Source organism: Bactrocera tryoni, chromosome 3, assembly GCF_016617805.1.
Source record: "Bactrocera tryoni isolate S06 chromosome 3, CSIRO_BtryS06_freeze2, whole genome shotgun sequence".
Classification (NCBI taxonomy): Eukaryota; Metazoa; Arthropoda; class Insecta; order Diptera; family Tephritidae; genus Bactrocera; species Bactrocera tryoni.
Window position 1 is genome coordinate 44,958,350 of NC_052501.1, and position 17,636 is coordinate 44,975,985.

Here is a 17,636-nt window from a genome sequence, read left to right on the forward strand (position 1 = left end):
GCGGCTACGCTGGCTAGGTCGTGGGTATATTCGACGCAGTACCCTCCGGGAGAAGCTGAGGAAGAGGAAGACCTCCATTCCTTTGGAAAGACCAGGTTGGCGCCACGTAGCGAAAAGAAGAAATTACTCTAATCGCGTAAGCGGTGTCTACGCGCCACCAAAAAGAAAATTGCCATTTCATTATGAAAAGATATACGATCCAAAAAATTAGTCGAAATTTACTACAGAATTTCGGAGTTAGTGGCCACATCTCTAAGAGCGGGTGTTTCAATAACAGCGCTACAAAAGTTTTTTTTTATAAAACAAAAGCGTTTTGGGATATCAATGACATTCTTTATTCCTGTGAAAGTGCATTTGTACGGACTGCATGAGTCACCATTGTATCCCGAAAAAATTACGATTTGTTCTGATTGTTTCCCGGGGGCGTCATTGGGCCGTACCTTTTTCCGTAATCGGTCAAGACCGGCATGTTTCTGTAAATGGGAGTCGCTACCGCTCGATGATAACCGAATATATTTGACTCGATTTGGATGAATGGACTTGGACAATATGTGGTTCCAACAGGACGGTGCCACAAGCCACACAGCGAAAAACACAATCGCTTTGTTGAAACCCCACGAAATGGCCCAGTCAATTGGCCGCCTCGGTCATTGGGTTTGACGCCGTTAGACTATTTCGTGTGGGGCTACGTCAAGTTGGCCAATGTCAACAAGACAGCGACGATTTAAGAACTTTTTACGAACATTCAAAGTGAAATTGCAGAAATATCGTCCGATTTATGCTTGAAAACCGTTGATAATGGCATCGAATGTTCTTTCATCGGAATAAAAAACATCAATGAAATCGCATACCGTTTTATTTGGTTTATTTAAAAAAACTTTGGTAGCGTTCCTATTGAAGAGAGTATAAAACTGGATGAAATCGGAAGACAACATCCGAATATGATGATATAACATGACATGGGCTGATCCCACAGGGTCCGACAGGGTCTACCTTTAGCTATAAGCACTTATCTCAGAAAATGTCTAACGAATTTCAACAGAGTTCGGCGCGTAACATTAGCTCGCCATTCTTATACTATGTATAGTGCGAAAATTGGCAACGAATCGGACAACAACCACGCCCACTTTCCTTATATTACAATATTAAATTCATTACAATTATATCACATCACAGTTGTTTGTTTTACCGCGAGTATCGGTCAACATGAGGGGAATATTATTGAAATGTGGAGAGTGTGTTTTTCTGATAATAATGAGCCGTTGTGTCAATAATGGGTGAAACCAGATCCATATCAATTTATGAGATATCTTTCAGAAATTAAGAGAGCGTCCCTATATATCAGTGTGTCTTTCTGCCTAAAATAGATAAAACCATTCCAATACTACTCCTATCAAAATTAAGGAAAATCAAAATATTGAATTTTTTTATTGACTTATTAAATTCTTACTCTTGAATAATAGTACTATTATTGCGCCGTCGTTAAAAGAGTTTTTTTCGAAACTGTATTTTTGAAGTCGCTTGTCAAAATTGATATATGCTCGATTGAGATTCTCGAGAACTACTTAATATAATCACCCTCGATTTTTCGAATGCATGTTTCCCATCTACTTATTATTATACTCGCATATTGAGTTTAGCTTTGATTGAGTTTATAACACATATATTTTACTTGAGATAGTTAGATTGATTTTAATATAAACATTTCGAACACGAAACCCAATATAAGACTATAGTAAGTGATTTTATCACCTTTAATATGGTACATAAGTTAAATCAATACATATATAAGTCGTGGGACTGGCGTGGACTCCTCACTAAGCACTTTTTTGTGGAGTTATGTGAAGTCGCTTGTCTATGGTGATCACCACTAGACGATTGATAGCTTGAAGAGAATACTCGCCACGTTGCTGCTGACATACGGTACCAATTGCTGCATAAAGTGGTAAAGAGCCAGCAGCGGTATTCACTAGCCCGGAATAATGACAAACACGTATCTTTATAATAAATTTAAATAACAAGTTTTTAAATAAGAGCGCTACAAAAGTTTAAATAAAACAAAAAAGGGATATCAATGAAATTATTTACATCAATGAATTAAGTACATTCGACGCCATTATCTATGGAACTTGATTTCTTTTGCATGGCCACCAAGGGCTCGCTCAAGCATATATCGGCCGATAGACTATAGACTTGACATAGCCCCACCGGAAATAGTCTAACGGCGTCAAATCGTACGACCGAGGCAGCCACGTTCCCTAAGCTTAGTTTTCAATAAATCGATTGTGACATTCGCTGTGTAGCTTGTGGCGCCGTCCTGTTGGAACAACATATTGTCGAAGTCCATATCATCCAATTCTGGTCAAAAATATTCGGTTACCATTGAGCGGTAGCGATTCCGATTTACAGTAACGTGCAGGTTTTGATCATCAAGGAAGGAGTATGGCCCAATGACGCCGTCAGCCCGTGAACCGCATAAAACCGTAATTTTTCCGGAATGCAATGGTGCCTGACCATTGACCAAGCAACGACGTCACATATATGCCCAACACTTGAGAACGACGTCTGAGATTCAAAGTTGTCCACAAAATTTGACACAATTTGACTTTTTTCGTTATTTTTATCCATTGAAAAACGTTTTACTGAGGTGTACCAACTTAAGCAGCTGCTGTAAACAAGATCGACAGACAGATCGCGATCATATGTATTTGGTAAAGTAATTTTACCAACACAGCTTAGTACATTTTTTGGAAATAGCGTTTACCCGGGAAATTTAAACTATAATTTCCGGGTACTTTTTTATCACAATGTATATGTCGTGGATCTGTGACGTGGCCTCCAAAATTGTGCGATTTAACATCACAAAACTATTTTTTGTGGGGATATGTGAAGTCGACAGCTTGAAAGATAATATTCGGCGCATTCTACCAATTTCTGCAAAAAGTATTAGAAAACTGGTCCTCGCGATTGGAATCTGAGCCAGTCGCGGCGTAATAAATCTAAATACGTGTCCAGAACACTAAATTATATGCGTTTTATTTCGTCTGGAAACTCAAATGTCAAAACTTTAGCTATAAATCACAAATACATTGGTATAAGCAGCATGGACACCGTTCAATTTCCAAGCCGTCAGCAAGGCATATTCTCCCGCTAGAATTGGTAAGCGCGCCACCTGAATATCACTTATAGCGAAACGATCGACTATTAAATGGTCCTTATGCGATATAAAAAAAATGCAAAATATATATATAACATATATGGACATGTTTACTGGTGAACCCTCAAAAAGCCTTACCTTGAATGGGCAACTGTGATTGATATTGCTGAATTTTTGAAAATGCGCAAAGAGTAATCTCAGCACTGGATTACGACGTCTCAATATAAAAGCGCAGGCATCTACATTATTGAAAGTATACAAAACGCGATTAAGACTCTTCGAGAGATGTATTATTGAAATGTTTGCCTGGAAATTGCAATTAGAACCGTTATGATTTCTAAATCACTTTGATGTTCCCAAAATCTTTTTCTCACACTTACTTGTACTCTGTAGATGGGCTGCAGTAGCTTTTGTCGTATTGTTATTGTTGTAATGTTATGCACTCGTTCAATATGGCATTTCTCATATACTGTCATAGGATGTGTACTGTTACATAATAGTTTGGTGAAACGTATGATTAAATGCACCTATGGGAAATAAAGTGAAATTAATTTAATATAAATTATTATTCGTTTACTCACTTTCGCAGGACATATGGACACCAAGGCGACTAGAACAAAATAACGCATTTTCATTCTAAATCCGTTAACATTTACAAGTTTTGCTTAATATTTTCTAGCTGCGTTTTCAATGAATACGCAATTAACGATTGTTTACTCATAACTTTATGGCTATTTCCACAAAACAGTACAATTATATTTTTATAAAAAATAAAGTTATTTTTATTGCGTGCTAATTACTATTTATATAACTACCAAATAATTATTGTGTTTAAGTATAATTAATTTATAATATGATACAAATTTTAAGCGTGGCCGAGTTATATGAATTAATCGGAAGTACTATACTCTTCGTATTCTGCTTTGAGGCCAAAACCAGTTTAAACTGGCGGACTGAAAGTTTATTTCGTTTAAAACATAAACAAAAGAAAACAAAAGAAGAATGTTGACTTCGACTATACCGAAACTGTAATACCCTTCCCAAATGAATTTTTTTATAGCATAAAAGTACATAAAATATCTTTTTCTCGATTTTGATAGATCAGTTATATGGCAGCTATATGCTATAGTGATCCGATCTCCAGGTCCATGAACAATTTGTTCGAAGATGGTAGCGGTATTTGAGATAATGGTCGCAAAATGTCGTGACAGTATGTTGTCAAACAAAAAAGCTTTCTATACAAGGCATTAAGTTGGATCGGTCAGTTTGTAAGTCAGCTGTATGCTATAGTTGCCCGATGGCGGCAGTGCCGGTAAATGAGCAGCCCCAATTTCCCAGCCGAAGCAGCTGTTTTAGCTAATGAGCGCCTGCATCACTGCACACCCTCGGTAGGCTAACCCAGACGATGTGTTACCCGACGGCTGCGCAAAATGCCAAAAGACTGTACACCACTTATTTTCACCGATGAGGAGGTTCAGAGTGTCATCACCACCCATATCGAGTTGCTTCGGGAATCTTGCGCAGCTTCTTAGGCACTATAGTATGTTAAACTCCTACTTATCCAGAATCGATACCGACGCACCAAAAATATGTGCAGCGGGCAAATATATGTCCCACATGACTCTTATCACCTTTTTGCATGCCCAGGTATCCCTACTTATCTGACACCCCTCTCCCAATGGTCCGACCCCAAAGAAACAGCACATTCCCTGGGCCCTAGGATGACTTCGATGATAACTTATTTGAACCTCACCATCCTAACAGCGACTAAATAAGCGTTACAACAGCAACAAGAACAAATGAACAGCATCTTGATGAGAAAAGAACGTGTTCAAAATTTCAGGTCGGTATTTCAAAATCTAAGGGACTAGGTCACGTATTTATAAACAGACGGACAGACAGTCTGTTGTGCATTAGTTGTTACTGTTGCATAAGAACATTAAATCGATTATAGCAAGTTCGCCATTGTTGCTGTACTTTTGTTTTATTGCTTCAAAATAGCTATCAGTCTTGGCGAATTCTTTCCAGTCGCTATCCTTTTGAGGTCTGAGAGCAAATAAGGTTTTAGGCTTTGCTCAAGCCATTTTGTGGGCGTGGCAGTTGGCCGATTTTGCCCATCTTCGAATTTAACCTTCTTATGGAGCCAAGGAATACGTGTACCAAGTTTCATCATGATATCTCAATTTTTACTCAAGTTACAGCTTGCACGGACGGACGGACGGACAGACAGACATCCGGATTTCGACTCTACTCGTCGCCCTGATCACTTTGGTATATATAACCCTATATCTGACTCTTTTTAGTTTTAGGACTTACAAACAACCGTTATGTGAATAAAACTATAATGCTCTCCTTAGCAACAACATTGTTGCGAGAGTACTAAAAATTAATTATACAAATTTATGAGAAATCAAATACGCTTTAAGATAAGGAGTAATGTAAATAATATGCATTACGATGAAACTTACATATATCAAATAACAACAAACAGCAACAGTACCAGAAGCATTTCATATAATATATACACATATCCATATGCATGTGTATATGTATGTATATATGTGAGGCAGCATTTAGCCACCTGCTGGGCGGTATTTGCTATCCCTGAAAAAGTAGCGCTCATTATGCGGTCACACATTTACCATGCCATACGAGTGAATAGAAGAAACACTCACCAGTTTGATTAAAGCAACGCAAAACCAACAGATTTTACCCCATATACATACATATACACATGCATAAGTATGTTTTTTAATGCATACCTCCATGTAGCGAACAAATGACCACGAAATTATGAACGACCTACAGTTAGTTAGTGGGACAAAAATTAATTAAAACATAATGGGCGTTACACACGCACCAACAACAATGACGAAGGTAGCGTCTCAAAGGACTGGTTGTTTATATTATGAAGGGTGGATAATAGCAACATTTGATTTGTGGGCGGCCACAGTAGAATCGTTCTATATTTAGTTTGCTTTAAATACGTACATATACTACATGTAGATATACCAAATTAAAAAAATTCCCTCCACAAATAAAAAGGTTTATACACAAGAACTTTTTTTTTTGATGGTACAGCTTATGTGGCAGATATTCGTATGGTCCGATCTTTGTTTGTTCAGAGATTCTATCATTGCCTCGGACAATAATCCTTTGCCGAATTTTGTGAAGATATTTTTCACCTAGAAAGGCTTACCTACTATGAGCAAAAAATAAGAATTTTTAATTCTTAATTTATTCTTCAAAATCTCTCTCCAAATACTCCCCCTTGGCCCTAACATACCTAAGCCAACGTTTTTTTCAATCCTCGAAACAGTTGTTAAACTAAATTTTAATGTCTTCAATTCACCCAAAATGGTTTTCCCGGAGCGTCGTACGATATTGGTTGACAATTTGGCGAAAAACTCACAAAGAATCAATGAAATCCTTACTTCCGGTCTCTTTTTGTACTCTCGCAACAATGTTGCTAAGGAGAGTATTATAGTTTTGTTCACATAACGGTTGTTTGTAAGTCCTAAAACTAAAAGAGTCAGATATAGGGTTATATATACCAAAGTGATCAGGGCGACGAGTAGAGTCGAAATCCGGATGTCTGTCTGTCCGTCCGTCCGTCCGTGCAAGCTGTAACTTGAGTAAAAATTGAGATATCATGATGAAACTTGGTACACGTATTTCTTGGCTCCATAAGAAGGTTAAGTTCGAAGATGGGTAAAATCGGCCCACTGCCACGCCCACAAATGGCGGAAACCGAAAACTTATAAAGTGTCATAACTAAGCCATAAATAAAGATATTAAAGTGAAATTTGGCACAAAGGATCGCATTCAGGAGGGGCATATTTTTTGGAAAAGTGGGCGTGGCCCCGGCCCCTGCTATGTTTTTTGTACATATCTCGGAAACTACTATAGCTACATATGTCAACCAAACTCTATAGAGTCGTTTTCTTCAGGCATTTCCATATACAGTTCAAAAATGGAAGAAATCGGATAATAACCACGCCCACCTCCCGCACAAAGATTATGTTGAAAGTCACTAAAAGTTCGTTAACCGACTAACAAAAAACGTCTGAAACACTAAATTTTACGGAAGAAATGGCAGAAGGAAGCTGCACCCAGGCTTTTTTTATACTCTCGCAACAAAGTTGCTAAGTTTTGTTCACATAACGGTTGTTTGTAAGTCCTAAAACTAAAACATTGGCATACTTAGTTCAGCGAATTAAAAGACAGCGGCTACGCTGGCTAGGTCATGTTGTCCGAAAGGACGAAAACACTCCAGCTCTGAAAGTATTCGACGAAGTACCCTCCGGGGGAAGCAGAGGAAGAAGAAGACCTCCACTCCGTTGGAAGGATCAGGTGGAGAAAGACCTGGCTACGCTTTGGCGCCACGTAGCGAAAAGAAGAAATCACTGTAATCACGTAGGCAGTGTCAACGCCAATTAAGAAGAAGGTTTGACATTTCAATATGAAAAGATTTGCGATCCAACAATGAGTCGAAATTATTAAAATTTACAACGGAAATTCGGAGTCATTGGCGTCATCTTTAGAAGCGGTTTTTTCAATAAGAGCGGTACAAAACTTTTTTCTTTTTTATAAAACAAACAATGGGATATCAATGACATTCTTTATTCCTGTGAAAGTGCATTTGTACGAACTCCATGAATCACCATTGTCATGGGGCCGTACTTTTTCTGTGATCGGTCAAGGCTGGCACGTTTCTGTAAATGGGAATCTCTACCGCTCGATGATAACCCAATAATGACGAAATGTGGTACCAACAGGACGGTGCCACAAGCCACACAGCGAATGTCACAATCGATTGATTGAAAACCAAGTTTGGTGATCGTGTTATCTCACGAAACGGACCAGTCAACTGGGCGCCGCGGTCATGCGATTTGACGCCGTTAGACTATTTCCTGTGTGGCTACGTCAAGTTGGCCAATGTCAACAAGACAGCGACGATTTAAGAACTTTTTACGAACATTCAAAGTGAAATTGCAGAAATATCGTCCGATTTATGCTTGAAAACCGTTGGAAATTGGGTTCAGCATCTGGACTTCTACAAGCGTGGCCATGCTGGCGATGCAAAAGAAATTGAGTTCCATATATTAAATAATGGCATCGAATGTACTTTGGTAGCGTTCCTATTGAAGAGAGTATAAAACTGGATGAAATCGGAAGACACCATCCGAATATGATGATATAACATGACATGGGATGATCCCACAGGGTCCGACAGGTTCTACCTTTAGCTATAAGCACTTATCTCAGAAAATGTCTAACAAATTTCAACAGAGTTCGGCGCGTAACATTAGCTCGCCATTCTTATACTATAGTGCGAAAATTGGCAACGAATCGGACAACAACCACGCCCACTTTCCTTATATTACAATATTAAATTCATTACTATTATGTCACATCACAGTTGTTTGTTTTACCGCGAATATCGGTCAACATGAGAGGAATATTATTGAAATGTGGAGAGTATGTTTTTCTGATTATAATGAGCCGTTGTGTCAATAATGGGTGAAACCAGATCCATATGTCCTCCAGCCTATCCTCTACATCTAATACGAAGCCTTTTTAACTCCCTGTTGACCTTACATGGTTTATACCGGTCAATATATGAGATATCTTTCAGAAATTAAGAAAGCGTCCCTATATATCAGTGTATCTTTCTGCCTAAAATAGATAAAACCATTCCAATACTACTCCTAGCAAAATTAAGGAAAATCAAAATATCGAATTTTTTTATTGACTTATTAAATTCTTCCTCTTGAATAATATTATTGCGCCGTCTTTAAAAGAGTTTTTTTCGAAACTGTATTTTTGAAGTCGCTTGGCAAAATTTCTCGAGAACTACTTAATATAATCACTCTCGATTTTTCGAATGCATGTTTCCCATATACTTATTATTATACTCGCATATTGAGTTTAGCTTTGATTGAGTTTATAACACATATATTTTACTTGAGATAGTTAGATTGATTTTAATATAAATATTTCGAACACGAAACCCAATAGACTATAGTAAGTGATTATATCACCTATAATATATGTACATAAGTTAAATCAATACATATATAAGTCGTGGGACTGGCGCGGACTCCACGATAGTGCGATTTATCCTCACTTTTGTGGAGTTATGTGAAGTCGCTTGTCTATGCAGATCACCACTAGACGATTGATAGCTTGAAGAGAATACTCGCCGCGTTGCTGCTGACATATGGTACCAATTGCTGCATAAAGTGGTCAGACACTGGGTTTTCACTAGCCCGGAATAATGACAAACACTTATGTTTATAATAAATTTAAATAACAGGTTTTTTAATAAGAGCCCTACAAAAGTTTAAATAAAACAAAAAAGGTTTGGGATATCAATGAAATTATTTACATACATACATATTACAGTAACGTGCCGGTTTTAATCATCACGGAAGAAGTGCGGTCCAATGACGCCACCAGCCCGTGAACCGCATAAAACCGTAATTTTTCCGGAATGCCATGGTGACTTATAGAGTACGTGGGGATGGCTACCTGACCATTGACCAAGCAACGACGTCACATATGTATCGGGTGAGTTTTTAAGAGCTTGATAACTTTTTTTAAAAAAAAAACGCATAAAATTTGCAAAATCTCATCGGTTCTTTATTTGAAACGTTAGATTGGTTCATGACATTTACTTTTTGAAGATAATTTCATTTAAATGTTGACCGCGGCTGCGTCTTAGTGGTCCATTCGGAAAGTCCAATTTTGGGCAACTTTTTCCGAGCATTTCGGCCGGAATAGCCCGAATTTCTTCGGAAATGTTGTCTTCCAAAGCTGGAATAGTTGCTGGCTTATTTCTGTAGACTTTAGACTTGACGTAGCCCCACAAAAATAGTCTAAGGCGTTAAATCGCATGATCTTGGTGGCCAACTTACGGGTCCATTTCTTGAGATGAATTGTTCTCCGAAGTTTTCCCTCAAAATGGCCATAGAATCGCGAGCTGTGTGGCATGTAGCGCCATCTTGTTGAAACCACATGTCAACCAAGTTCAGTTCTTCCATTTTTGGCAACAAAAAGTTTGTTAGCATCTTGGTTGACATGTGGTTTCAACAAGATGGCGCTACCTGCCACACAGCTCGCGATTCTATGGCCATTTTGAGGAAAACTTTCATCTCAAGAAATGGACCCGTAAGTGACAAGATCATGCGATTTAACGCCTTTGACTATTTTTTGTGAGGGCCGATCAAGTAAAGTCTGCAAAAATAAACCAGCAACAACGTTTCCGAAGAAATCGAGACTATTCAGCTTTGGTCTTGCCCAATGGGATGGCGCGATCATACTATTTGTTGGAAATAATTATCGTTCAAAAGAAAATATGTGAACAATTGGCGTTTCAGGTGTGAAATTGCAGATTTTGCATGCGATTTTTAAAAAAAAGTTATCAAGCTCTTAAAAAATCACCCGATATATGCCCAACACTTGAGAACGACGTCTGAGATTCAAAGTTGTCCACAAAATTTGACACAATTTGACTTTTTTCGTTATTTTTATCCATTGAAAAACGTTTTACTGAGGTGTACCAACTTAAGCAGCTGCTGTAAACAAGATCGACAGACAGATCGCGATCATATGTATTTGGTAAAGTAATTTTACCAACACAGCTTAGTACATTTTTTGGAAATAGCGTTTACCCGGGAAATTTAAACTATAATTTCCGGGTACTTTTTTATCACAATGTATATGTCGTGGATCTGTGACGTGGCCTCCAAAATTGTGCGATTTAACATCACAAAACTATTTTTTGTGGGGATATGTGAAGTCGACAGCTTGAAAGATAATATTCGGCGCATTCTACCAATTTCTGCAAAAAGTATTAGAAAACTGGTCCTCGCGATTGGAATCTGAGCCAGTCGCGGCGTAATAAATCTAAATACGTGTCCAGAACACTAAATTATATGCGTTTTATTTCGTCTGGAAACTCAAATGTCAAAACTTTAGCTATAAATCACAAATACATTGGTATAAGCAGCATGGACACCGTTCAATTTCCAAGCCGTCAGCAAGGCATATTCTCCCGCTAGAATTGGTAAGCGCGCCACCTGAATATCACTTATAGCGAAACGATCGACTATTAAATGGTCCTTATGCGATATAAAAAAAATGCAAAATATATATATAACATATATGGACATGTTTACTGGTGAACCCTCAAAAAGCCTTACCTTGAATGGGCAACTGTGATTGATATTGCTGAATTTTTGAAAATGCGTAAAGAGTAATCTCAGCACTGGATTACGACGTCTCAATATAAAAGCGCAGGCATCTACATTATTGAAAGTATACAAAACGCGATTAAGACTCTTCGAGAGATGTATTATTGAAATGTTTGCCTGGAAATTGCAATTAGAACCGTTATGATTTCTAAATCACTTTGAGGTTTCCAAAACCTTTTTCTCACACTTACTTGTACTCTGTAGATGGGCTGCAGTAGCTTTTGTCGTATTGTTATTGTTGTAATGTTATGGACTCGTTCAATATGGCATTTCTCATATACTGTCATAGGATGTGTACTGTTACATAATAGTTTGGTGAAACGTATGACCAAATGCACCTATGGGAAATAAAGTGAAATTAATGTAATATAAATTATTATTCGTTTACTCACTTTCGCAGGACATATGGACACCAAGGCGACTAGAACAAAATAACGCATTTTCATTCTAAATCCGTTAACATTTACAAGTTTTGCTTAATATTTTCTAGCTGCGTTTTCAATGAATACGCAATTAACGATTGTTTACTCATAACTTTATGGCTATTTCCACAAAACAGTACAATTATATTTTTATAAAAAATAAAGTTATTTTTATTGCGTGCTAATTACTATTTATATAACTACCAAATAATTATTGTGTTTAAGTATAATTAATTTATAATATGATACAAATTTTAAGCGTGGCCGAGTTATATGAATTAATCGGAAGTACTATACTCTTCGTATTCTGCTTTGAGGCCAAAACCAGTTTAAACTGGCGGACTGAAAGTTTATTTCGTTTAAAACATAAGCAAAAAAAAAACAAAAGAAGAATGTTGACTTCGACTATACCGAAACTGTAATACCCTTCCCAAATGAATTTTTGTATAGCATAAAAGTACATAAAAATATCTTTTTTCTCGATTTTGATCGATCAGTTTATATGGCAGCTATATGCTATAGTGATCCGATTTCCAGGTCCATGAGCAATTTGTGCGAAGATGGTAGCGATATTTGAGATAATGGTCGCCAAATGTCGTGACAGTAAGTTGTCAAACAAAAAAGTTTTCTATACAAGGCATTAAGTTGGATCGGTCAGTTTGTAAGTCAGCTGTATACTATAGTTGCCCGATGGCGGCAGTGCCGGTAAATGAGCAGCCCCAATTTCCCAGCCGAAGCAGCTGTTTTAGCTAATGAGCGCCTGCACACTGCACACTTCGGTAGGCTAACCCAGACGATGTGTTACCCGACGGCTGCGCAAAATGCCAAAAGACTGTACACCACTTATTTTCACCGATGAGGAGGTTCAGAGTGTCATCAATATAGCAAACTCCTTCAAAACCATTGGCACTGATGGAATAAACATTCTAAAGCACTTAAGCTCGACGGGAATAAGCTTCTTCACAAAGGTCACAAGGTCACAAAGCTTCTTCACAATCTGTCACTAACCACTTTTCAAGAAGCCGATGTGTGGAAAATCGGAAGACTGATCCCACTACTGAAAACTGGGAAACCCGCCTACAAAGGAGAATCCTATGGTATCGTCCGGTCACTCTATTCTCCTCAGTCGTGAAGGCACCTGAGGCCTTGCTACTTCCGACCTTCACTCATCACCTCAGTCTAGCAAACCACCATCATAGCTCATTCCATCGTGTCATAAACGCCTATATAGTTCATAGCCTCAACCAAAAACCCCCTTGCGAGATGATGCTTCTCGTAGTATTGAACTTTTCAAAATCCTTTGACACAGACAAACACACAACGTTATTTGAGGATATCGAAAAATCTACACTCTCTCCAGAGTTGAAGAGGTGGACCATAAAATACTTGAGCGACCAGAAATCATCTGTACTGTTTTGAGGTAAAAATTCTAAATTGAGAAGAATTAAACGGGGAGTTTAACTTTAACTTCTATTTCGAAACTTCCTCAACCACCAGATGTCATTTTATCACCTCGTACACTTTTGATAGCACGATAGTAACGTCAGGCAATGGAATCGTTGACTTGTGCTCAAAAGTAAACGGCTATATCTCCGACTTTTCCCGCTTCCTCGCTGCACTGAACCTAACACTCTCCCGACCATATTCACAAACTGGAAGAATCCCTAAGATTTTAGGTGTGATACTCGGCAGCCTGTACTCCTTCTTTCCTCGCACGACCGCATTTATTACCAAAGTACTAACCGGCAGAACATGCGGAAAATATGAAAAAACGTTATTGGTCGGTTCATAACTACGCATAATGAACTCCTCTCCAAACAGTTTCCGCTGGGGTGTTTTCGTAGTAACTATTCCTGCAGTCACCTGTTTATAACGGAACCGCCTCCTGGGAGCATCAAGGGGTCTTTCCTCACCTACGTAGACAACATAAAACAGTACGCCAATCAGACTTCGGAAGTAACTAATTTCAGGCATGCGTTGACCGCCATTCACAGTGGAGACATAAACAATTTCACCGACTCTCTCTTAGTGTATGGCATACATAGACTCAAACCACCACCCATAGTAGACGACTAGCTCGAGTTGCTTCGTGAATCTTGCGCAGCTTCTTTCTAGATACTATAGTATGTTAAACTCCTACTTATCCAGAATCGATACCGACGCACCAAAAATATGTGCAGCGGGCAAATATATGTCCCACATGACTCTTATCACCTTTTTGCATGCCCAGGTATCCCTACTTATCTGACACCCCTCTCCCAATGGTCCGACCCCAAAGAAACAGCACATTCCCTGGGCCCTAGGATGACTTCGATGATAACTTATTTGAACCTCACCATCCTAACAGGGACTAAATAAGCGTTACAACAGCAACAAGAACAAATGAACAGCATCTTGATGAGAAAAGAACGTGTTCAAAATTTCAGGTCGGTATTTCAAAATCTAAGGGACTAGGTCACGTATTTATAAACAGACGGACAGACAGTCTGTTGTGCATTAGTTGTTACTGTTGCATAAGAACATTAAATCGATTATAGCAAGTTCGCCATTGTTGCTGTACTTTTGTTTTATTGCTTCAAAATAGCTATCAGTCTTGGCGAATTCTTTCCAGTCGCTATCCTTTTGAGGTCTGAGAGCAAATAAAGTCGGTGCGGGTCAGAAACAAGGATTGCCGTATATTCGTAAGCAATACGAAGACAAATTCAAGCAATTTTATACTCTCGCAACAAAGTTGCTAAGGAGAGTATTATATCGGGTGATTTTTTAAGAGCTTGATAACTTTTTTTAAAAAAAAAACGCATAAAATTTGCAAAATCTCATCGGTTCTTTATTTGAAACGTTAGATTGGTTCATGACATTTACTTTTTGAAGATAATTTCATTTAAATGTTGACCGCGGCTGCGTCTTAGGTGGTCCATTCGGAAAGTTCAATTTTGGGCAACTTTTTCGAGCATTTCGGCCGGAATAGCCCGAATTTCTTCGGAAATGTTGTCTTCCAAAGCTGGAATAGTTGCTGGCTTATTTCTGTAGACTTTAGACTTGACGTAGCCCCACAAAAAATAGTCTAAAGGCGTTAAATCGCATGACCTTGGTGGCCAACTTACGGGTCCATTTCTTGAGATGAATTGTTCTCCGAAGTTTTCCCTCAAAATGGCCATAGAATCGCGAGCTGTGTGGCATGTAGCGCCATCTTGTTGAAACCACATGTCAACCAAGTTCAGTTCTTCCATTTTTGGCAACAAAAAGTTTGTTAGCATCGAACGATAGCGATCGCCATTCACCGTAACGTTGCGTCCAACAGCATCTTTGAAAAAAATACGGTCCAATGATTCCACCAGCGTACAAACCACACCAAACAGTGCATTTTTCGGGATGCATGGGCAGTTCTTGAACGGCTTCTGGTTGCTCTTCACCCCAAATGCGGCAATTTTGCTTATTTACGTAGCCATTCAACCAGAAATGAGCCTCATCGCTGAACAAAATTTGTCGATAAAAAAGCGGAAAACACGAACACTGATTTTGGTAATAAAATTCAATAATTTGCAAGCGTTGCTCGTTAGTAAGTCTATTCATGATGAAATGTCAAAGCATACTGAGCATCTTTCTCTTTGACACCATGTCTGAAATCCCACGTGATCTGTCAAATACTAATGCATGAAAATCCTAACCTCAAAAAAATCACCCGATAGTTTTGTTCACATAACGGTTGTTTGTAAGTCCTAAAACTAAAAGAGTCAGATATAGGGTTATATATACCAAAGTGATCAGGGTGACGAGTAGAGTTGAAATTCGTGTGTCTGTCTGTCCGTCCGTCCGTCCGTGCAAGCTGTAAGTAAGGTTAAGTTCGAAGATGGGCAAAATCGGCCCACTGCCACGCCCACAAAATGGCGAAAACCGAAAACCTATAAAGTGTCATAACTAAGCCATAAATAAAGATATTAAAGTGAAATTTGGCACAAGGGATCGCATTAGGGAGGGGCATATTTGGACGTAATTTTTTTGGAAAAGTGATCGTGGCCCCGCCTCTTACTAAGTTTTTTGTACGTATCTCGAAAACTACTATAGCTATGTCAACCAAACTCTACAGAGTCGTTTTCTTCAGGCATTTCCACATACAGTTCAAAAATGGAAAAAATCGGATAATAACCACGCCCACCTCCCATACAAAGGTTTTGTTGAAAATCACTAAAAGTGCGTTAACCGACTAACAAAAAACGTCAGAAACACTAAATTTTACGGAAGAAATGGCTGAAGGGTGTGGCGTCGCCCACTTATGGACCAAAAACCATATCTCAGGAACTACTAATCTAATTAATTTTATAGCAAAATTAAAAAATATGTAAATGACGGATAATGAAATCTCGATTACCACTTTATCATGCGAGAGTATAAAATGTTCGGTGACACCCGAACTTAGCCCTTTCTTGAAATACAATACATTTTCCCGAAATTTCGTGGAATCGACTGCTAGAAGATCAGAACTGTAAACACTACTCACATCTCCAGGCGCTTGGCTTGCATTTTCGTCTTTATCGAAGAAAATTGTAAAAAATATATGGCATATTTTCTCAATAGTGGTACTCATCGTTTGCGACTCTGGAAAAAATGTTTGGTTAAGCAATCACAAAATCATCTTCAAAGTCCTTTAGTACGAAATATTATCTTATCTTACAACGCGATATACAGATTTCTAAAGTTTTCCAAAGGAAAAATAATGGATTTCTTTTTACTATACCTTATATTTAGTAGTTATTATTAAAGGCCAAATATAATTAAAAAGAGATTTTTTACAATATCAAACGAAATGCAGAGACCAATTGCTGATAAAGCGCAAGAAATGCAAAAACCTAACGCATATCACTTAAATTTAACTACTAAAAATTAATTATACAAATTTATGAGAAATCAAATACGCTTTAAGATAAGGAGTAATGTAAATAATATGCATTACGATGAAACTTACATATATCAAATAACAACAAACAGCAACAGTACCAGAAGCATTTCATATAATATATACACATATCCATATGCATGTGTATATGTATGTATATATGTGAGGCAGCATTTAGCCACCTGCTGGGCGGTATTTGCTATCGCTGAAAAAGTAGCGCTCATTATGCGGTCACACATTTACCATACCATACTAGTGAATAGAAGAAACACTCACCAGTTTGATTAAAGCAACGCAAAACCAACAGATTTTACCCCATATACATACATATACACATGCATAAGTTTTTTAATGCATACCTCCATGTAGCGAACAAATGACCACGAAATTATGAACGACCTACAGTTAGTTAGTGGGACAAAAATTAATTAAAACATAATTGGCGTTACACACGCACCAACAACAATGACGAAGGTAGCGTCTCAAAGGACTGGTTGTTTATATTATGAAGGGTGGATAATAGCAACATTTGATTTGTGGGCGGCCACAGTAGAATCGTTCTATATTTAGTTTGCTTTAATTACGTACATATACTACATGTAGATATACCAAATTAAAAAAAATTCCCTCCACAAATAAAAAGGTTTATACACAAGAACTTTTTTTTGATGGTACAGCTTATGTGGCAGATATTCGTATGGTCCGATCTTTGTTTGTTCAGAGATTCTATCATTGCCTCGGACAATAATCCTTGCCGAATTTTGTGAAGATATTTTTCACCTAGAAAGGCTTACTACTATGAGCAAAAAATAATAATTTTTAATTCTTAATTTATTCTTCAAAATCTCTCTCAAAATACTCCCCCTTGGCCCTAACATACCTAAGCCAACGTTTTTTCCAATCCT

At 38.0% G+C, this 17,636-nt stretch overlaps 2 protein-coding genes across 2 annotated transcripts; both read right to left on the reverse strand.

Annotated features, from left to right (window-relative positions):
- Positions 1-3,067: 3,067 nt before the first annotated feature.
- On the reverse strand, positions 3,068-3,792 carry LOC120770615. Its single transcript, XM_040098217.1, has 4 exons — positions 3,739-3,792; positions 3,538-3,684; positions 3,296-3,463; positions 3,068-3,214 (listed from the first exon to the last, which is right to left on the reverse strand). Exons 1-4 carry the CDS (start codon positions 3,790-3,792, stop codon positions 3,068-3,070), a joined length of 516 nt encoding a protein of 171 aa, XP_039954151.1.
- Positions 3,793-11,136: 7,344 nt separating this feature from the next.
- On the reverse strand, positions 11,137-11,861 carry LOC120770616. Its single transcript, XM_040098218.1, has 4 exons — positions 11,808-11,861; positions 11,607-11,753; positions 11,365-11,532; positions 11,137-11,283 (listed from the first exon to the last, which is right to left on the reverse strand). The coding sequence occupies exons 1-4, from the start codon at positions 11,859-11,861 to the stop codon at positions 11,137-11,139; spliced, it is 516 nt and encodes a 171-aa protein (XP_039954152.1).
- Positions 11,862-17,636: the final 5,775 nt, after the last annotated feature.